A 21,271-nucleotide genomic window follows, 5' to 3' on the forward strand; every position below is an offset into this window, starting at 1 on the left:
CTTTTGGGGCGGGCCGGAAGGAAAAACTGGCAGGACCCACAGGCAGGTCTGTTCGATGCGTCACGAAGCTCCAATTACTAATGCCTGCAAGAGTCGCGAGTAGCCGGAATCGGCCATTAGGTCATTAGTTTCCTCACCAAACGGACGGCGACCGGCTTTCGACGATCCCCGATGGTTAATTCTTCCTTCCGCCATATGTGCATTGCTTGAATACGACGACATTACCTTTCTCCCTAATTTATACTAGGTTACACGTACTGTCTCTTTGCTCCGACCCAGGAACCAACAAATTCAACCCGGGCGCAAAATGCCTGCGCTGCCATCCTCTGCCGCGCCGAGGATCATATCCCGCGCCCTACGCTCATCACGACACTCGCCGCGCTGGACACGCCAGCTCAGCACACACACCGCACGAAGATCACCGTCTCTACTAAGACCAGGTTTTCACATCAATGTGCCCTCGCGACCGGTGGTCCCCCGGCGCAGCGCTCTACCAAGCCTTGGCATCGGCGGCACCCGGAGCATCTTCATCCAGACTGAAAACACGCCGAACCCAGACGCTCTCAAGTTCCTGCCCAACCACCGCGTTGTTCCCGAAGAGATCAACTCCCCGTTCATCGAATACCTGAACCCCCGATCGACCATCTCACCACCGTATCCGTCCCCCCTCGCCGCCAAGCTCATGAACATCGATGGCATCACATCCGTCTTCTATGGCGCAGACTTCATTACCGTCACCAAGGCAGGAGATGCGAACTGGGCCCATGTCCGACCGGAGATCTTTGCCTTGATTACCGAGGCAATTACCTCAGGCGAGACCATTGTCAGCATCGCCGAGCGGAAGGAGGGTGATGAGGACATCGAAGAGGATAGCTTGGCATACAACGAAAATGACAGTGAGGTTGTGGGTATGATCAAGGAGTTATTGGAGACGAGGATTAGACCTGCTATCCAGGAGGACGGCGGAGACATCGAGTTCAGAGGATTTGATGACGGTTATGTCAAGTTAAAGCTGCGTGGGGCGTGTAGAACCTGTGATTCGAGTACGGTTACGCTGAAGAATGGCATTGAGGGCATGTTGATGCACTACGTGAGTTCTATTCCCTTCAATCCCCGTCTACCTAATGGGTGGTTCTACTGGTGAAATAGGAGATGGCAAATAGCTAAAGCTTTTTCTTATCCCACAGATCGAGGAAGTAAAGGGCGTTCACCAAATTCTGGACCAAGAGGAAGAAATTGCCATGGAAGAGTTTGCCAAGTTTGAAGAGAAGCTGAAGCACCAAAAGGCTGCGCAATGAGAAGGGAGGAGTAGAGATTGTGGACAGGGTGTCTCATGTATATTAGAGCATACTAGCCTCGAGTGGCAAAAAACGGAGACATATACGGCGATAGGATGTATAATGACACGAAGTTTGAAGTACTAGTTGTAATCATATTCTCCATACGCTAGTATGTCTACGGTGTAGTGGTGCGTCGCTGACGACAACTTGACGCGCGACGTGACACGACCCTGTTTTGCACATGATAACCAGGCTTCACGTCCATGCAACTCCCTGATATCAAATGTGAATTGCGATAACATGGCGCGCCCATGCACGGGTACATGATGCAAATACACGTAGTCATGCGGCAGTTGTTCTCTGGGAGCGCGTAGTTGCAGACAACCTGAATAGGGGATGCGACCACCGAATGACTGCATGAAGACTCAGAACCTGCGGCTAGCTTTTTCTGGATCCCTTTTTGCGCGAAAGTACCGTTCCGCACGTGCCAGGCGTATGTATGAAGGAGTGGCTCTGGAAAATCCGGGGTAATGCGACAGTCCCGTTCGTTGGTCCTTTAAAATTACCCGACCCTGAAGAAAGCTGGTTCAAGGGATGGCGCCAAGCGATGTTACACTCTGTGGCAAGATATCTGCCTCGAGGTGCTCGGTAGGTATTCGGTAGTCCAATGTTCTACCCAAGTACGGAGTACATACTAGCATATTGCTGTTTATAGTGACAGCATGGGTCAATCAATCGCTGATAGTACCTGATTTTGCTGCTATTGTATCAGGACCCTTTTTTTCTTTGCCCCTGCCGGTTAAGCGTATCTACCTAAGTAATTAACTACTTAAGTACTTAGTACCTACCTACCAGGTAGGCAGTGTACCGACCAGGCGCTCAAAAAATATCAATGATAATTCTAACTTACTAGTCCTAGTACTAGGTACTTAGGCAAGAGGTTGTAGTAGTGGGCATGCTTAGTACTTAGTATGCGGGCACAATTGTTTCGGAATTGAATTCCCCTCGGTGTTGGTGTTTCTTCAATGAGGCGGCTACAAGATGCCCCTCGTCACGGCAATCAAACTTGCCGCAGCTCAGAATGTCCAAGCTCAAAAAGTCGTTCCAAACCCATGTCAACAGAGACATGCCCTCCGTACATACCAGGTATAGAAGACATATGTATGGTGTATTGTACTTGAGTAAGACTTAAGTATATATTAAGTCTTGGCGACACGGTCCTTGCGTCTCGAAACTGGCCTAATAGTCGACATACGCATCTCCCTCTCCAGACTGGCAGAAAACGACAAGTTGTCGCGACCCCAGCGTCCAGACAGCGCCATGATTGACGGTTGGGGGACTCCTGAATTGATTTCATGAATGATCTGGCCGTAGGATTGAGTCGCGATAGCAGTTCGCTTCTGACACGCGGATTCTACTTTTGTTCACCAGCAATCGACGGCACCGAACCGGTCCTCTGGCCTCTTTTGGTAGTAGTACTACATGAAACAATATGACGCTAAGGCGGCCCATTGTCTCAGTCCGTCTTGGTGCTTAGCAGACTCTCCATCCCCAATCATGAGTGGCACGAATCAAATGAGTTTGCTTCCAGAGTTCGCAGGACAATGCCCACCCACTTCCTCGAAGCCCCAGACACGGACACTAGTTGGCCTCAACGGGCGGTACAAAGTACACCAGGTGACTTCAAGCCACCAGACCGAGCGGGGTTGTGGAGTTGGTCAATTGCGGGGTGACGATCTCGACATGGAGTCGAGTCTGGTGTTGAAGCTCGGTGTTGAAGGTGCATCAGAGCAAATACGTAGTGTATATCGAGTACTCACTCACCCAAGAGATCAATGTGCTCACAGCTCTCTCTGTGGATGCGAAAAACTTCTGATAACAGCAACAATACGCTCAATTTCATTTTGCAATGCATTACTCGATAGATCACCCGCAGGTGTGGTACAGCAAGACGTCGTGTCGAGGAAGCAATATCGAGATGGAGGTTCAATGTTCAATGGAATACCAGTCAGGGGCCCGTGGAAGGTGTTGTGCAACGTCCCGAGTTCCCGTCAGCGTCTACCTACAAACGAGCTCTTCAGCAATGCAGGGCGATCGTCGATGGTTGTCAACTTGTGTGCACTCACCCAGCCGCACCCGGGCAACACATTCAACTGCATTTGACCAACCTTGGCTACGAAAGTGAACACCAAGACCAAGGGAAGGAGCTGTAAGGAGATGTGAAGCTGCTGTGGGTCATGATGCCCCGTCTGATTGCGACGTGGAAAAAATTCTGCGTGATATCCGAGTTGTCCTGCTCATAACAAAGTTAAAGACGGACCCCGCACAATAACCAGCTGGAGCGTGGAACTAACGGCCATGTAAAATCTGCTGCGAATGAGACTGATCTCTCAGGGTTCCTGTCAAAATCGCATTCCTATGCCATCATGATGCGCCCATCTGCACACCACAATAGTACCAATACGTATTAGTCCACATCACAGCATGCCACCGCTGAATAAGCACAACACATTGCTACAGGCATGCAGGTCCTGTCGCAGATGGCATTGTTTATCCTTTGTGGCTGGCGAACAACAGAGTTCAAGTACTCCGTGCCAGATCCTGATTCACTGGATGTCGATACAAGCAATATTTCCATGCCACCCATGACGGAGGTGTCGGGAGAGTTTGGATAATCAGTCTCGTGCCATGGGTGGACATGGATTTGCCACCATCCACCAAGAGGAGAGGGGATTTGCTGTTCAAAACACGGGCAGCTGTTATCGGAGAAAGCTGCCGCCTCACGACGACAAGTACATGTCAGAAAAGCAGGACAATTTCAGCCCAGCCGCCTTTATACTTCGGGCCCGGTGGTTTGTCCGGCTCGGTTCATAGCGCAAGCTATTTTTGACACGAAAAGGACTGCTGGGTTGCGTCAATAGTACTTGGCGGGACGTCCTCGCCTCGATACTACCTACCTCGGTACCTAGTTCCAGAGTCCGAACCTGTTGTCCATTGTAGAGTCCAAGGGTCTCGTGGGAGCTTTCGATGTTGTAGGTGCTTGGCTATGATGTATCTGCCTACTCCGTACTTCGTGGCTATTCAGGTCAAACGTAGTCTGGGAAGGCGCCACCCGGGATACGACATGGATGTTCATGCTCATCAGATCAGGTCCTAGACCGCGAGGCAAATCAATCTGATTCCTCCTCCCGTGCCATCATCACTGCAGTTGACCGCCTTGATTCTAACTACTAGAGATGCTCATAGACGGCGCTTGTTGGCGCACACTTGGTTCGATTTCCCGTCCGTACGGCACGCACAAAGGAGATATCAGACTAACGATTAGCTCCTCCCATCAAATAGACCTAAACTGCCTGACCGCCCATGCGCTACGACCTGACTGCCAGAGTAGCACATATTCCGATTGGCACATACGGAACAGAAAGCTTCTGGGGCTCTTTGCCGTGTTCTTCCAAGCCCGCCAAAACTAGCATTGGCCAATACAATGGCACAATTTGACGCAAGCTTGGAGGAGGGGGATTTGTATAGGATGGCCGCATAGGAGGAGTAGAGAGTTCCAGACTGCAACCCTCGAGCGAAATCTCGTCTCAAATCTCGCAAGTCCGTATATACACAATACGCACTGTTGTATACAGTGGCATGCTTGACAGCACAGACAAGGTAAAACGGGCATGGCTCCAAAACCCAGGCAAGCCAGGCTAAAGATAACCCCAGAAGCCAATCCGCTGTGCTTGACCAGGCGCCTCCAAGGCTGGGGGCGTTGAGTTGCAAGCCACCAATTGAGCTCCGAGTGGCTTTTGCAGACATGGAGACATGGTTGAGAACTCAAGGACGAGGACCTTCAAGCTGGGGGTTGGATGGTCCCCTGACATCCACTTGCCAGCGCCACATTTCCTCCACATCCACACCAGTCTGTCTTAACCCGATGCCAAGTCCTGGGATTCGTCAAAGAGATGGGAAGATTTAAGCGCAGCTCCCATTCTTCCTGGTTCTCAATTCTCATCGCCAGCTCCCAGTCCACAGCCCGGCCGGGCATATTGGAAAGCGTTGTGCCCGAGGATTGCGCGCGCAACTACCAGACTCCGTGGATACCTAGGTAGGTATGTACCTCAAGCACGACAGGAGCTCGGCAAGGCTAGGTACTCTCATCGATTCACGGGATATGAGCTGCAGCTCCTATGTGCTTTGCCATGTGCCGCACTTCATCGCTTCTTGGCCACCGGCATAGCTCGAGTTGAAGTGGCCTCCCGCGGCTGCCCACCATTTCACCCATGATCCAATTTCATTTGTGCGTCGTCGTACCCTCATGCTGGTGATTCGTTGGCAAACAGTCGTCAACTCCAAATAGCAGAAGGAGAGGCTGATCCACGTCCAGTTTGACAGTTCTACTATTTGCATCCACACTCGAGGTTGGGACCACACAAGCATCCACATTCACCGCGAGAGCCCCATACTACTGCCTGTCGGCCAAGTACCTGGGTACTCTCCGGTGCGTCTGATGTACTCGGCAGAGTGAGTGTTGCATGTGTTGCTGGACGGACATTGAGCTAGCGCAGGAATCTCCTAAAGAATGGAGAGTACCCAGTACTGGGTACATATTCCATCCCCACCCTCGCGGACGGCATCGTAGCGCCGCTGTCGACCTTGACCATTTGGGACAGCCTCCCCCGCGTCTGCATCTGTCTAATACCTGTCCCGTCCGCCTCCCATGCCATGCCATGCCATGCCATGTCAATGCCTTGCCTGCCTCGCTCGCCACTTGCCGCCTGCCTTGCCCTACCTGCTCGAGTGCCTTGCCTTGCCTGGCGCCCCCCTCCCCATGTTCCATGTCCCACGTCTCCTTTTCCTCGTCTTAATTTCCTGGCCACTTGCAGGGCCCGCCGTCTAAGCTGGTGCCTCCAGTTACATATTGCATCCCCCTCTTGGGACAGCTCCGAAAAGCATATCATACTCTGCTTCCCCACTGGTGCTGTTGGCCAGCTCACAGTTGCAGCTCACCTGCTTGCATTGATCATTCTGATCGCATTTGCCTGGTGCTCCAGTGGTGGTGTTTGCAAGCCGTTGACCCCATCCGATCGTGCCTCGAACCAGAATCACCCAACCAACGCTGAGCAAGACGCCGAAGCGCCCCTCCGCATGTAACTACGGAGGACACCCTGACTATTATACGATACTTGACTTGATCGACCCTACACCAGCAACCGGCAACTGGCACCAGCCGTACCAGACCCCCCCTTCTTCCCACCCGCCTGCGCACCTGAACTTTCGCCCTCCGTAGCGGCCAGTCTTACCGGATCGCCAAGCTCCCCGACTCAGCCTACCTACTCTCGTCAAGTTTGCTGTTGCTTCTTTATCAGGCACGGCAAGATTGCGAGACTGCGCGACTACGAGACTACAAGGTTGCCAGGTTACCGCGCAAAGGGCACAAAGGCTCACACGGCAGGCCTGCCAACACACGAGACCCCGCGCCACATTCAAACACACCACTCGATTCCAGGACCAAGGCCTCACGCTGCAACCATCGTAAGGGGCCTACTTCATACCTCTCCAACGCATCGCTCACGCCGCCAGGTGGAGAGCCCAGTTGCACCGTGTAGCCAGGTACGACTTTGCTCTTGTGCCTCCCCCACCGGTTAGGGACTGGCATTTCCTGTACGTGGTTCTGAGGCTTTGCGGAGAAGCTCAACAATAGCTCCAAAGTTACTGTGACTTGAAGCCCATCTCGCAACGAGCCAATTCTGTTGTCGATTGGGCCCTACAAATATTGGTGTCGTGAGAGATTTCGCACGCGGTCCAGAAAAAGAAGGCAGCCAAAAAAAAAGAGGGAGGAAAGGGAAAGAAAGAAGAAAAAACTGAGAGAGGGAGTGAGAAGACACAGTCCTCTTCTTGACACTAGACCACTGAGGCGTTCAAGTGCTGAGGCGCACCAGACCGCGCACGACTAACTGTACAAGTGTCTCGCGCTGTGGTCACCTGGTCACCTGCCACTTCCTCCACTTCTTGACCTGGATCATCACCACCTGCCAGCTTTGAGAGAACTGCTCAACTGTGGCGCTCAATTTCTGGCTCGGACTTCAGTACACTTCGAACACGAGTGCGATAGCGTCAGACCCGCGACCGACACTTACCCTTTTCCGTCTGCTCTTCTTTCTAGAGAAGAATCCTCTCATCCTGAATTTCGCCTTGGCCCTACGGACGTCTCGCTAGCGGTCCAGACAATACTCTCCATCATTTCCCGCTCGCCACTTGCCACCGCGTGCAAAATCTCAGAAGCCATACGCGTGTCTCTGCTGCCCGGAAGCCCAAAGCCTCAACTCTTCTCGAGAAGCTTATTGGGCCGTGCTCAATTGTCGTTGTCGATTCTTCGTGACTCGAGGCAGGCTTGACAGTCTCGCGACACCTGCTGCTTTTCGCGACAGCTGGAGCCGCATCGCACCTCTACTGTGTGCCTCCTGGCATCCCACCATGGGCACCAAGTAGGACCACATTCACGCAGCACCGAATCGCATCATATCCTGCGAATAAATCCTCCGCTGCGAATGGGTGCGCTCTCTTGCACTGGATTTCAAAATTACACTTATTCTTGAATTTGTTTTCCTTTTTGGGCTCTGGGTTAGACTCGCACTGGTTTAGATTTGTTATACCCTCTACATCTCATTCTTAATCTTCCTTGACGACATACCACAACCTGTATTACTTTCATCGACATCGAGGTGCCGATAGATACAACTCATCACTACCCGTTTGTACTGGAATTGGTCTCAAGACAAGACGCTTCTGAGTCCGGAATTTCATCAGACCATTGACGACCTAGAGCTTCTTGTCACGCATTAGATACAACAAAGATTTTCTTGTTTTATTATTATTGCCAACGTAAGTTTCTTGCATCCCAGCACCATTGTAATTCTATGTCGGCTCTGGTACTTTTGCGATTGAGACGGGGTACTCGTCAGAGAACGGCATGTTGCGCTGGTTACAAAGATGCTACATCTCGGAAACGTTTGCTAACTGTACAAGTCAAAGGCCTTCTTCTACATTGTTTGTCGCTCAATAACATACACACTTTTCTGCCCGTGTTTCAAATTTCGAGTGGCGGCTTTTGGATTGCGATATAGTGCTGTTTTGGGCATTCGGGGTGGCATATCCTGTGGGACGTGAGACATCATGAGCTCCAACCCCCTCAAAGCCGGGACCACATCGAAACTTGGCCAAGGATCGTTTCCTCCTGGGGCAACTACAACCCAGAGTCTGCTCTTGGAAAAAGTTCAAGCCCGGACATCAACTCCTGACTCAGAGGCGCTAGCAAGTTCGGATGACGAAGGAGAACACCGCAACGAAGCATCTCAGGCTGCCCCTGTTCAATCTCACAAGCCCGTCCGCCGATCCTCGTGGCTCAACGATACCTCTCAGCCATTGAATCGACCCCGTAAAGGCTCGTTTGCAAGCAGTTCCATGTCTCCAACAGGATCGCACCCCAGCACTCCATCAGCTGAGGCTGGCAGCGGCCCTTGGGGTTCTCATTCAACCTCTTCAGTTGGCCGCTCAGCCAACTCATCAGCATTTTCTTGGGGGGCCGGTATTTGGAATGCCGATCGAAAGGATGCGTCGTCAAGGCTAAGCGAAGTTCTTCCATCGCCAACCTCTATAATTCCACCAGGGGCAGGCAGTAATTCCTTTTTTGGATCCGACTCTGGCTTGAATCAAGTTTCTCCAGGCTCTCGAGATTCCATGTCTAATTCCCAAATCCCATTTGCTATTCCGTTACATCCCACTCCTAAAACTTACCGATCCCAGTCATATTCAGTTGGCCAGATGGACCCCGAGACGGCACCACCAGGTGGAATGAACTCATCTGCTATCCTGGGGCGAGCACGTCACCCGGCCTTGCAGCACCGACCCTCTCGACCCAGCATGCTGAGTGAGATGGCAAATGATGGCTCAATGCTCGGAAAGGTCAAGGAAGTGGAAGATGATGACGATGAAAGTACATCTGAATCGCTTCAAGGCTCCTATCACCAGATGTCCGAATCCAAAACTATCGAAATGCTCACCCGTGAAAATGCAATGCTGCGCCAACAACAATACAACAACTCTCGCATCCGGCCTCGTGCCTCTACTGGTGCATCCTTTCTTGGAAATGGATATGAGACTGTCCCAGAAGAGTCGGATTTTGCGGTTGATGAACTGGACGAGGCTACTGATTCAATCGATTCGCTCGGCAGGCGAGCCTCGGGTCGGCGTATGAGTGAATACGGAGCCAATGCTTTCCGCACTCCCCTGGGCCTGAACAACCAAAAAGCGGACAACTTGAACCTTAAAAAGGCTGCCCTGTGGTCAAGCTCTCCGGGATTCTTCGGTGGGGATATTTCACAGAGCCGACGCCATTCATTTGCCAATATGCCAACTCGACAAGGCTCTATCAGCTCCATTGCTGATTCAGTATCTGCTCTCGATGCTTCTGGGGTGGGCGAGGGACAGTCTTCCCATGGGTTTCCTGCTGGATTTGGGGATGGTACTGGGATGGCAAACATCAATAACCGTAAGTCACTCTTGTTAAAATCCCACGAGCAATTATTGAGTTCAGCGACAGAAATCTTGGCCGGCTTGCCAAGCACAATGCAGCCTGCCTTTAGCAATCCCTATGCACCACATTTTGGTCTTCAGAACCAGTTCACCAACCGTCCGCCTTCTCCTCACCGCAATGTTTTCGGTATGGCTCAGCCCAGGCACAACCAACTTCTTCACGTGGTCCTGTTCAAGTGTGTCAGAGCCGACGTGTTCTACATTCAAGAGGGTACGGGCCTCACAGTTAAGCCTGGTGACCTGGTCATTGTTGAAGCAGATCGAGGCACCGATCTGGGAACAGTCGCCAAGGTCAACGTTGACTGGCAAACTGCAAAGGAGCTGAAAGAGCACTACGCCGAGGAGCACTACAAGTGGCTCATGATGTATTCACAGGGTGCCGCTGCAGCTCAAGAGGGTTCCGGCGCAGGTTTGATGGCATCATCTAGTGTCCTTCAGGGCAGCGCTGTCGGCGGCATGGGACCGCCCACCCAACACCATCTGCAAGAGCCAAACGCCGGAGAGCTTCGACCAAAACTTATTAAGCGCCTTGCACAGCATCATGAGTTGCAAGCTCTATGCGATAAAGAAGGTCAGGAAGCCAAAGCAAAACGTGTTTGCATGCAGAAAGTGAAGGAGCACGGCCTCAACATGGAAATCCTTGATGCGGAATTTCAAATGTGAGTTTTTGACACCCTTCATCCTCGAAGGCAAAGGCTACAAGAAAGAAGGCTTGCTTACTAACCATTAAATTGCAGGGACTGGAAGAAGCTTACATTCTACTACTTCGCTGACTCTTACATCAACTTTAATTCTCTCGTTACAGACCTCTTCAAAATCTACAAAACCAGGATCTGGATGTCTGCTATCAACCCAGCTTCATTTGCCAGCCCAACGCTGGGCATTCAGGCACCAAGTGGAATTGGCCCTGGTGCTGTAGGTGTCGGGCGTGCCTCCGGAGGCGAAAGACGCCAGAATCCTCAAGTCCAGGAACAGCAGCAGCCACAAGCCTTCGGCCGGGGATACCGACCAACATTTTCACAGCCCTTTGGTAGTGATCGAAATGTTCCACCAACGTCAGCATACCCGCCGAACAACTATGCGTATGGGGGTGGTGTATTTGGTAATGCCCGCGGCACGTCTGCTCCATACGCTCCAAGCCTCTCTCCAGGTGCGGATGGATTCCCGACTGGATTTGGCCAGCAAGGAGACTTCCAGTCTCTTCGCCAGCGGTTTCCCGGAGCGCAGAATCTCCCGAGTCCGACTCCACACGCAGCAGGCGTGTCACCCATAACTGCACAAAACGACTGGAATACTGCATTCCAGGGTCTGTCCCTAAACACACATTGATCATTGCTCATAGAACTAAAAAGGGAAACAAAAGGAAGCAATGGCAAGGAATATATTACGCACACAGGCACCACTGGTGGCAGCTGATCGCCAAGAGTGCTCGGGAATTGTAACTGGCTGAATTGTGCGGTCAATTCTCTTGTTTACAATTGCCACATTTTCTTTTCATCAAATTTATTAGTCCTTTTTTTTTCCTTTTTACAGTATTCTGGGAATGTGATATTTGGCGTTTATATCAAGAAAGACGGGTGAACAGTGGCCCAGAGAGAGAAAAGGCAATGGTTCCTTGCTTGCACGCACCAGAAAGGCTGAGGTTCAAACATAGACAGAAAGATGCTTGAGTAAAAACAAAAAAAGGGTCACTCACGCTGTAACTAATATGCAACGAATAGGGGAGAGGCATGACTTGGGTAGGGCGGAGGTCATGTACGAACGAATTTGGGGCTCGTTGGGCGATATGTCTGTTCTTGATTCTCTTCGTCGTCCTCTTAACGAGTTTTTGTTACATCATATTTTGTCATTCTTCTGCTACCGCGGTTCTTGGGCATTAGGTGGCTTTTGGGCTTGTTTTAGAACTTAAGAGCAACTTCGATGATTTATGAGTATATACAAATTGGAAGGCGTTTCAATTTAGTTTCTTTCCCGTCATTCGCTCTAGAAATATTCATTCATGTTAGTTCAACTACTTGGTATAAAGTGTCTCTTTTCTAAGATTGTAGTGTGAGATGCGATTATTGCCAGCTGCCAGACCTCACCTGGACAGCTGTTGGGACGGCGAGGTAGCTCCTTCCGTGGACTCCCTGACTTCCCTCTATTCTCCTTTATCTGTCAGTCTTCCAAACTTCCTTTTTATGTTACAACCTACGCGGGCCCTAAGAAACCCTCAACTGCTACACTTTGATATGCTACGGGGGTAATTGGTACTGGAAACCCGCATCTTCCAGGACCGCAATGGCGCCTCTGACAAGAAAACGAAAGCTACTCAAGCATGGTGCGTCCCAGCTCAGCAGCGAGTTTGGACGAGAATGTCATTATATATACGAAATTTGAAGACTGATCCGTTTTTCAGACGAAATTGAAGACACTACTGTGGCAGACAGCGATTTGGAACATGATGCTTCAACCGCTCTTCCGTCATTGCTCAAGTGTACTGGGGGCAAGAACCCGCGCACAACGCTGTCGCAGGACGATGAAGCTTCGCTTCCATTGCAGACGAGGTTTTTCTAACAGCTATAAACGCTCCTGGTGTTTATCTCTTTGCTGAACTCTCCTATGATTTCTAGTGGAACTTATTCCCGGGTAGCAAAAAAGGCTAAAATAAATACCCAGGATGCGAGACGGGATTTGGAGAAGACAGCTCGCGACCTACAGGCACACATCAAGACACGCATTATTTGCCACACAGCGTAAGAGATTTATACCAACCAAATTCAAACACACGCTAATATTTTATAGTTCTTTGCATCAACTACCAACTATAAAAGAATTGGTGACCAAGAATCTCCCAGATAATATGCCTTCGATATTGCCTCATACTTGTAGCTCCTACCCGGGACAGACCGGGATTGCAAACGATTCTTACCATAAAGCAATCCGTACCTTGGACGGATTTCGTGTTTTAATGAAGGATTACGAAGAACTGAGCAAGCGTGAGAACGATATTAGGATGCCCTCCTGCGTACGGTGGAAGCAAGATGGTATGGATTTACAGTTGCTTAGCGCAAGTCTCATGGGACATTCGATGAAATATGCTGAACAGAATATTATTCCGAACGCCTCCAGGATCTCCACAAACATCGGGAATGATGACATTGACCACATTGCCGCAGAACTACTGCAGGAAACGTGGCAACAAAAGACGGGCGAAACTTGGGGGAATACTACTGAGGGCATTTTACAAGCCTTGTTTGGACTTGCTGTTTTTCTGCCATAAAGGGCCGAGCCTTGGCATTTACTCGTGAAAATTGGGATTCATGTTTTAATGGAAGAGTTCTACGATAATGTTAAAAAACAGCCCATGTCAACTTAGGGAGCCATCAAAGCTCCGGCTTGCCACACACTAGAAGACACGAAGATCACATCAATAAAGTCGAGATGGTTTCGTAGTAACGCACAACCCCCTTGTCCACTGCTGTGTGATCAATTACAGGCGGCAATTTTGTGGAACGTTGAGCCCCACTCGAGAAGCTGACTCATCAGCGTGCCAGTCAATCCGTGCATGTTAGAAACAGGGCCAGGGCATTACGGGGCAATTCGTGAACGGCTAAACCTGAAAGCAGACTAGCGCATCGCTTAGCCCACACAAACTTCCTCCCAATTTTCAATTCCGCCCAGCCCTGGGATAATGTGCAAGTTTCCTCGAACGAAATTTCGACTCTCTGCTCCCACCACTGCTAACCCACTACAGGAATCTCGCCTCACAAACCGGTTCGTCATCCCAATACTCTCCTGGTGGCAGCATTCCTTCTACACCAAAATACTCTCTGGGAGCAAGGACGAATTTAATTTGAGCTAACGTCGCTGCTACTCGAACAGCCAAGATGGGTGCCCTCAAATACGTTGAGGAACTTCAGAAGAAGAAGCAGTCCGATGTGATGCGCTTCCTCCTCCGAGTGCGCTGCTGGGAAGTACGTTAAGTCCAATTTACAGACACATTCAATGGCATATCGTGGACGAGCGAAACGGAGTCGAAGTCTCTATTCCTACTCGAACTTCATTCAGACATTTTTTTTGTCTCTCATCGAACCTTCCCGAGTTCCCCTTCGATAAGAAATCATCGAAACAAAGAATTGTGCATCTTTGATTGGCAACGAAGAGGAATAAAGGAGGTCCGATGGAGCTTCATCCCTTGCTTGAATGAGAGAAAGAAAGAGACTCGAAATATCCGGCCGCTCGGTCTGTGCTATACACTCGTTGAACTTTTGCTGAGAGTGCGTAATATAGTACCGTCAGTTGAACGTGATTCACCGCGCCTCTCGCCCTTCGCGTCCCGACAAGGCTCGACGCCTCGGATACAAGGCCAAGCAGGGCTATGTCATCTACCGCGTCCGCGTCCGCCGCGGCGGCCGCAAGCGCCCTGTTCCCAAGGGTGCCACCTATGGTACGTACAAACAAGGCCGGGGTCGAAGGAATTTGGGGGTCCGCACCGTGAGCTGCGCAGAGACAAAGATGCCATTCTCCCGAATGCCTTGTCTTGACCGCACTCTACGTGCCCGTCTCTACTTTCTCGGCAACCGCCGCTACGAATTCGATTCCACTCATGCTGACGATCCAAACAGGCAAGCCCACCAACCAGGGTGTGAACCAGCTCAAGTACCAGCGATCCCTCAAGGCCACCGCCGAGGAGCGTGTCGGCCGACGCTGCGCCAACTTGCGCGTCCTCAACTCGTACTGGATCAACCAGGACTCCACGTACAAGTACTACGAGATCATCCTCGTCGACCCCCAGCACAAGGCCATCCGCATCGACCCTCGCATCAACTGGATCGTCAACCCCGTTCACAAGCACCGCGAGGCCCGTGGTCTCACTGCTACCGGCAAGAAGTCCCGTGGCCTCAACAAGGGCCACCGTTACAACAAGACCCAGGCCGGCCGCAGAAAGACCTGGCTGCGTCACAACACCACTTCCCTGTGGCGCTACCGATAAACGTCTCGTCCGTGCGTCGCACAGTGTCGCTCAATGGAAAATTGACGTGCGTTACGGAACGAGGGAGCTTGGGAGGGTTGTTTGGGGCGTGGTTTTTGGCATTGCGTGGTTGCTATTGCTTGGAATCATCGGTCAACGGGGCTCAAGGATGAAAAAAAGGGCCATTATGACTTGGTAGCTTATTATACAAAACAATGCTGGAATGGAAATGATTCCCATAATGACGATAATTTCTTACCTTCTTCTGTGATGTTGATGCTGCTTGCCTAAGGCACTCTACTCTCAAGAGGATGCCAATCGACTGAGGCAACTAACAGGATAGCAGACCAAGATGTCCAAGATGAAAAAGAAATACGAAATTCCTGCCTTTGGCGCCGTTCCGAGTTCTCTATGATGTTCGTATGTCTCCACCGTGAAAAGACTTTTCTATAACCTACTTAAGTACATAAAGTGGCGGTAAAAGGTACGCTTTTATGCCTGCTGATCACGCCAATACACCCCGGAGGGCAATTCAAACAGGGTAGCAAGAGCAAAAGTCATGTATTTTATTTTCCGAAAGAGTCTCTCGAGATCATACAAAGGGTCATGCATAACAAACGAAGCAAAGCCTCCCCAACCATCCAACTGCCTATCCAGTTCCATGATCCCATTTCCCTCCCTCTCACCAATCCAGCCAAAGTCCCAGATCCGGCGATTCAAGAAAGTGAAGGGGAGAATGAAGCGGCTATACAATCATGAGGCAGTTATAAAAGCAATGCAAGAAACAAGGGGATATTCCCGTCTGCTCTCCTCTCGGTTCTGCATGTGCAATACGAGTAGTCATCACTCACTACGTCCGAATCGAAAAAAATCATCAGACGCAACTTGATGGTAGAAATCACAACAGAGGGCGAAAAAAAAAAGTGAAGTAGAATAACAAAAATGACAAGGGGGAAATGTGTAAAATAACCTCGAAATGTGACAGGTCCGCAGTAATTGGTAGTCATCTCTATCGATGAAGCTCTTTCGTCGTGGCGATCAGTGTACGCATACAGGATGTGACCTTCTGCTGTTGCCGATGCTGGCAAGGCTGGTCAGTGAGTTTTTTCTTCTCTTTCTCTTCTTTTCTTTTTTTCTGTAACACCCTTCCTTTGTAATGTACACACAGAGCACTACTGTATGTGCTGTGCAGATCGGAGGCTGAGCTAGTAATAAGGCAATGGCGTTCTCGTGCTGTATTTAAGACCATGAAACACGATGCACAATAAAAAGAGTCGTTAAGTCATGGCAGTTTCATAAGCGTGCTGCATGAGAGGCTGAGTGCCATCCAGGGACACGAACCAAAAAGAACTTTTGAGCGTGACGCGTGTTGGTACATGTGGATCGTGTGTAGGTGGCGATGCAATAAGAAAGAAATCAAGATTTTACACCCAGCGAGTCTCACCGCTGGCATCCACAGACGCATTTGCAGAGTGCGACGGTGTGAAACTACCTGGTGCTCTTTGGTTGAACTGAGACTGTTGTTGCTGCTGGCTTTGAGGTTGCTGAATAGGAGCTGACCCGGATGGAGGGGGAACTGTCAGGACAGAGCTGTTGGGATACGATGCAACGCCCTGGCGAACACCTTGGTTGGCTCCAAGCCCGGCCAATCCTCCATTTGTGATGCCATTGCTCGGCAACATTGAAGCATTTCCTGACATGCCGCGGTTATGGCCCTGACGGAGAGGGATCTGGCCTTGGGTATTTTCTGCAGGTGTAACCTGGCCACTGGAGGCCGCACTTCCGCGGTTATCATAAGCTGAAACCTTGGCTTGAATGCGGCGGCCGTAAGGCGTTGTACGGATCTGCGGCAGAATGGGTCGAATCGATTCAACTAGACGATACTTCTGGTGAGGCGTTGCAAACTCAAGAGCGGTTTGAATGACGTAGTTGGCGAAGGAATCACGAAGCAGCCGCTCCATTTCCTGGGGTGCAAGCAGCTCTTCAACAATCATGTCCTTGGATGGCGCCTGGGAGCACCGCAAACACTTCTCGATGACATTGGAACTGAACTTGTGCCGTGAAAGCTGGCTGATGCAGCCTTGGAACATAGCAACCATGGGCTCTGTGAAACTTGGCTCATTGAGATCAATGATATACTGAACAACATAGTTGCCGAAAGGATCCTGCACGAGGATACGTGCGTGTTCTGTGATACGTCCGACTAGCCAAGGCTTCTGCTCACCAGAGGCGTGATCGATGCAGCGTTGCAGCACGCAGCAACCGTGTCTGTGGGTGCCTACTTCGACGCAGTTGTTGCCCACGGCATCAAAAATAAACTGGGCATCGAGCGATGTAAGCTTGTTCAGGCACTTCTGGATAACGTGATTGCCATTGAGGTCCTGAATAAGCTCAACAACGCGAAATCGTAGAGCCTCAATGATAAGATGCACCTGCTGAGGGGTGCTAACGTATTCAATCATCTTTTGCAGTGCTCGTGTTCCATGCTGGTTGAGCGCAATGCGCACCATATCCTGTGATGCATTCTGAATCAAAACAGTGCGCTCATCGTCATTGCAGAACTCGAGGAGCTTTTGGCACAAATAATTACCAAAGGGGTCCGTCATGAGCTCGATGACATGTTGATTGGTCTCGAGCCAAATCATATGAACCTGTTCGGGATTGCGTTCCTCTAACTTCTTTTGGAGATAGCGGCAGCCGTGTTGGTCCTTGCACAGTTCATAAATCTGTCCTCGGAAGGATTCAAGAGGCATGTTTTGATAGCGAGACATGGCTACATGAAGATTGTCAATAATTGGGGGTCAAGCTTTGCGAGTACAACTACATACCTTCATTGTCGAGCTGGCGCCGATGTTGGATAACGCGGGCTTGGCTGTCTCGCGGCTGACCAGCACCCTGATTGTATGACAATGAGCCATATCCAGTGTAGTTCTGAGCAGGATACAGGTTGGCCCCGTTGACACCGTTCATGCTCATCTGCTGCATCCCTGCCGTAAGCATTGGCATGCCGAAGCTGCCACTTGAACCAGCCGCATTGGAGCCATATCCATTTGGCGTATAGAAATTGTTAAAAGAGCTGGCTGTAGCTGTGGTCGAAGGGCCAGAAACGGCGGTCGCCGAGCTGACTTGGACTGCGGTGGTAAGACTCGGGCCAAAGGGTGCAGCACTCGCCTGCAGAGCGGACTGGATAGATTGAAAGCCATTAGACTGCTCGCGGCCATTATTCATGGTGTTGTCACCGGACAGCTCACGATTATGGCGCGAGGGCATTGCACCAGCTGGGATCCGGCCCATGCTGGCATTATGATTGTGGAAGTGTTGCTGAGCGTGGTTATTGGCATTGCCTGACAGGATAGACGACCCGGACGTGTTCTTAACAGTAGGCACATCGTTGGCTGAGAAAGAGCTCTGAAGGCGAGGAGGGGATGCCATGTGGCTGCTCTGGGGTGACATAGCGACAGATGAAGGCTCTGCTGGGCTCTCTGAGATGTACTTGAGATCAAGAGAATGACGTAAGGACTGAGGTCGACTACCGATAGTGATGACTTCGTTGGATTTGCTGGACGATGACCCGTTGATCGCTGACATGCTCTGTTGGTGCCGATGACGGTTAACACGATTCCAGCCGTTGGACTTTTCAGGATTGGGTGACGGGGACAAGGCAAGATCGAGTGCAGCTGAAGACGCAGAAAGCTGAAAGAGAGCGCAAAACGTCAGAAAACAAGGCAGAGATAAAAATACGAGAAACAAAATACACAGGATGGTCACAGGGGTTTCTTGAGCTGCTGGGGATAGGCAGAGGCAAGCACAAATTGCGCGGTGAGGGCACGACGGCGACTATGAGCGAGGCAACCATGGAGTAGAGGCGAGGTGAGGAATTGGCGAGGCCGTGCAACTTTGACCGGTGCAGCAGGCAGGTTGACGCTGAGTCAAAGCAGCTGGGCGCTCCAGATGTTTGAGCAGCTTCACGAAAGTACTCGAATGATGAGCAACTGCGCGCAACTGCAAATCTAAGTGTGAGTGCCGCTGCCGCTGCCGCTGCCCAGCTGTTGCCGGCTGTCGCCTATGGGTTGCCAGTTGTCGTGTGCTGCCTTTCCATTTTCCCTCTTGTACCCTCAGACCTCAAGAGCTCGTGAACAGCCGATTCGCCCTATTTCTACATCAAAATGCCTGCTGAGCCCTGTCGAACTGCCCCGAAGCCGGTTGCGCAGCCACCAACAGCAAGTCTTTCACGAACACGCAATATTTTAAAACCACAGTTGCCCTCACTTACCATTTGATCTTCTCGACGCACGAGGGTGGGGAAGTTGTCGTCCGGTGTGCGACCACGAGGCAGTGAATTGGGCTCGTCGTCTCCAAACAGGAAACGGGTTGTATTGGTTTGGTCAAGGTTCATATCGTACAATCCGTTACGCGACCTTGTAACGGGCATCGAGTATCGATGCAAGCTGACCCAAAATCATTGCATTAGCACATAAGACGAGAAGAGAAGGGCCTACTGAATAGACGCCGGAAATCAACAGGTATGCTGGGTGCCACGCATGCCCCCCGGTAGACTCTTGCACACCATGGCCATAGCCGATGGCAAATTACAGATAAGCAGACACACTGTTGCCCGGCTGGTGCAATCACGCATAGCCTCGCACTTGCATTCATGAGAATCACCTCACTGGAGGCAGAAAACGGACGGCGAATGTATAACAACAGGGATACCCAAAGTTATAAAGCAAAAAATATTGGTTGAACTCGGGCGAGGCGTGCCAACCAAGACGTATTCTGGAAGTTATTGTTACTTACGCATTTGTGGACCTATGACTAGTCGGGTCCTGTCGCACGGCCTCTTCTTTTTCTTCGTCGTCACTGTTACGCCTAGTATTCGGGTCCGAGCGAGAGGGCATTGCTCTCTCGTCAAACGCATATCTTTGCTGCGTCAGCCCCGATGGTGGGGATGTTAACTGTGATCCAGATCGAGCAGGACGGTTGAAACCCGGGGGGGATGCAAGGCTTGAAGTCGAATAACGGTTAGGCCGTGAGAATATAGATGGGAAACCCGAGTTGTCCCGGTATTCTGGAGGTGTTGTCGGTTCGGACTGGTGTCCTGCAATTCGAATCTCCTCCTCCATCTGCGCCAACTCTTGGGCTTCGCGGCGCTGCTGCTGATCAAGCCTTTGCATCTCCAACTCGAAGCGTCTTCTCTGTTCACGAATCCTCTCATACTCAAGTTTCTTTTGCTCTATCTGTGACAAATATTCAGCGATGTTTCGTTTCATAACGGGGGAATATCGTCACACAAGCAGCCCAGCAGCATCAAGCATGACTTGATATTTTTCTGCGGTGGACATGCCGTTGTCCAAGGGTAACGTACAAGTTGCACTTTGTGCAAGGCCTATAACCGACTAGATTAGCAGATGAACTCAGACATCAAGAACTAAATTGCAAAATGAACGAAGCATGAGATAAGATGGCCTAGGCGGTAAAAAGCAGCAGAGACTCACGTTATTGTAGTCTGGGGCAGAATCCAACCCAAGGCCTCTTGGAGGCGAGGTCAACGCTGCAGTCATTGATGAAAGAGTCGGCACTCGACCAGAATCGGTTGTGAATCTTCGCGGCATGTTGCCCCGTTGATCGTGGGAGGTGTGCTGGGAGATACGACCGTTGTTGCGAGGAGGCGAAACGAAACCGGCCATCGACGCTTCGTTCCGCGGCGAGTGCTGCGAACGAAAGCGCACGTCATCCATGGTGAGCGGCAAACGCGGAACTCGTACACGCCGGATTGGCAGAGTGGAATCGGATTCTATACACCTGCAGACATGGAAAGAGAGCAGGAATGGTCAGCCCAAGTCGCAAGCCGAGAGCGAGAAGCAAATCCGACGAGGAGCACGTTGGGAGGCGGGGTGCCAGGATGGACGGGCGCGCAGTCTCTGGAGTCTCTGTGCATCTGCTATTATTTGGATGGGCACATGGGTCTAGGCCAAACCACCATGGCGACTTCAGACAAGAGTGAACAGGGGCAGGCACATGCGCCAAAGACCCCCGGCTCGGGTGCTGCCTAGTTAGCGGTGGTTGGTCTCTCACACCGTCGTTGATTTGTACCGCACTTGCGCACCAATCCACCCCAAGTCGGGAGTTGATGGAACCAACGCCACCTCTAGCACAAGGCCATGGCAACGCGAGATACTGGCCGTGAGCATCATTGGAAGTTAAGAACTGGCAAGCATCCCCGTGCTCTGCGAAGGGTAAAACTCTCCAAGTATTAGAGAAAAACAAAGAAAGAAAGAAAGAGCGGGAAATGGGCCTGCTGCCTTTGATTTCCCCGAAATAGACACGTTTTGCACCGTCTCCTGAGAGGCGAGCTTAGTCCTTAAGAGGACCGTCGACATGATGGGACTGGGTGGTAACATTGATAGTGGGCAATCTCTCGTTTAATTAAGTGTACTTGCCTTGTTTGTCCAAT

General features: G+C 51.0%; 5 protein-coding genes across 5 annotated transcripts; 4 read left to right on the forward strand and 1 right to left on the reverse strand.

Annotated features, from left to right (window-relative positions):
- Positions 1-307: 307 nt before the first annotated feature.
- G6M90_00g035050 (uncharacterized protein) lies at positions 308-1,298 on the forward strand (the record flags this gene model as incomplete). Its single annotated transcript, XM_014691414.1, has 2 exons — positions 308-1,090; positions 1,188-1,298. The coding sequence occupies 2 exons, from the start codon at positions 308-310 to the stop codon at positions 1,296-1,298; spliced, it is 894 nt and encodes a 297-aa protein (XP_014546900.1).
- Positions 1,299-8,444: 7,146 nt separating this feature from the next.
- G6M90_00g035060 (uncharacterized protein) lies at positions 8,445-11,192 on the forward strand (the record flags this gene model as incomplete). The annotated part of the gene is made up of 2 exons (XM_014691415.1): positions 8,445-10,522; positions 10,601-11,192. The coding sequence occupies 2 exons, from the start codon at positions 8,445-8,447 to the stop codon at positions 11,190-11,192; spliced, it is 2,670 nt and encodes an 889-aa protein (XP_014546901.1).
- Positions 11,193-12,143: 951 nt separating this feature from the next.
- On the forward strand, positions 12,144-12,419 carry G6M90_00g035070 (uncharacterized protein; the record flags this gene model as incomplete). The annotated part of the gene is made up of 2 exons (XM_066130164.1): positions 12,144-12,183; positions 12,262-12,419. 2 exons carry the CDS (start codon positions 12,144-12,146, stop codon positions 12,417-12,419), a joined length of 198 nt encoding a protein of 65 aa, XP_065986151.1.
- Positions 12,420-13,732: 1,313 nt separating this feature from the next.
- On the forward strand, positions 13,733-14,838 carry rpl-15 (60S ribosomal protein eL15; the record flags this gene model as incomplete). The annotated part of the gene is made up of 3 exons (XM_014691416.1): positions 13,733-13,819; positions 14,136-14,292; positions 14,471-14,838. 3 exons carry the CDS (start codon positions 13,733-13,735, stop codon positions 14,836-14,838), a joined length of 612 nt encoding a protein of 203 aa, XP_014546902.1.
- Positions 14,839-16,241: 1,403 nt separating this feature from the next.
- PUF1 (Pumilio domain-containing protein) lies at positions 16,242-20,555 on the reverse strand (the record flags this gene model as incomplete). The annotated part of the gene is made up of 6 exons (XM_014691417.1): positions 16,242-17,590; positions 17,646-18,510; positions 19,091-19,265; positions 19,615-20,054; positions 20,183-20,203; positions 20,313-20,555. The coding sequence occupies 6 exons, from the start codon at positions 20,553-20,555 to the stop codon at positions 16,242-16,244; spliced, it is 3,093 nt and encodes a 1,030-aa protein (XP_014546903.1).
- Positions 20,556-21,271: the final 716 nt, after the last annotated feature.

Source organism: Metarhizium brunneum, chromosome 2, assembly GCF_013426205.1.
Source record: "Metarhizium brunneum chromosome 2, complete sequence".
NCBI classification, from domain to species: domain Eukaryota; kingdom Fungi; phylum Ascomycota; class Sordariomycetes; order Hypocreales; family Clavicipitaceae; genus Metarhizium; species Metarhizium brunneum.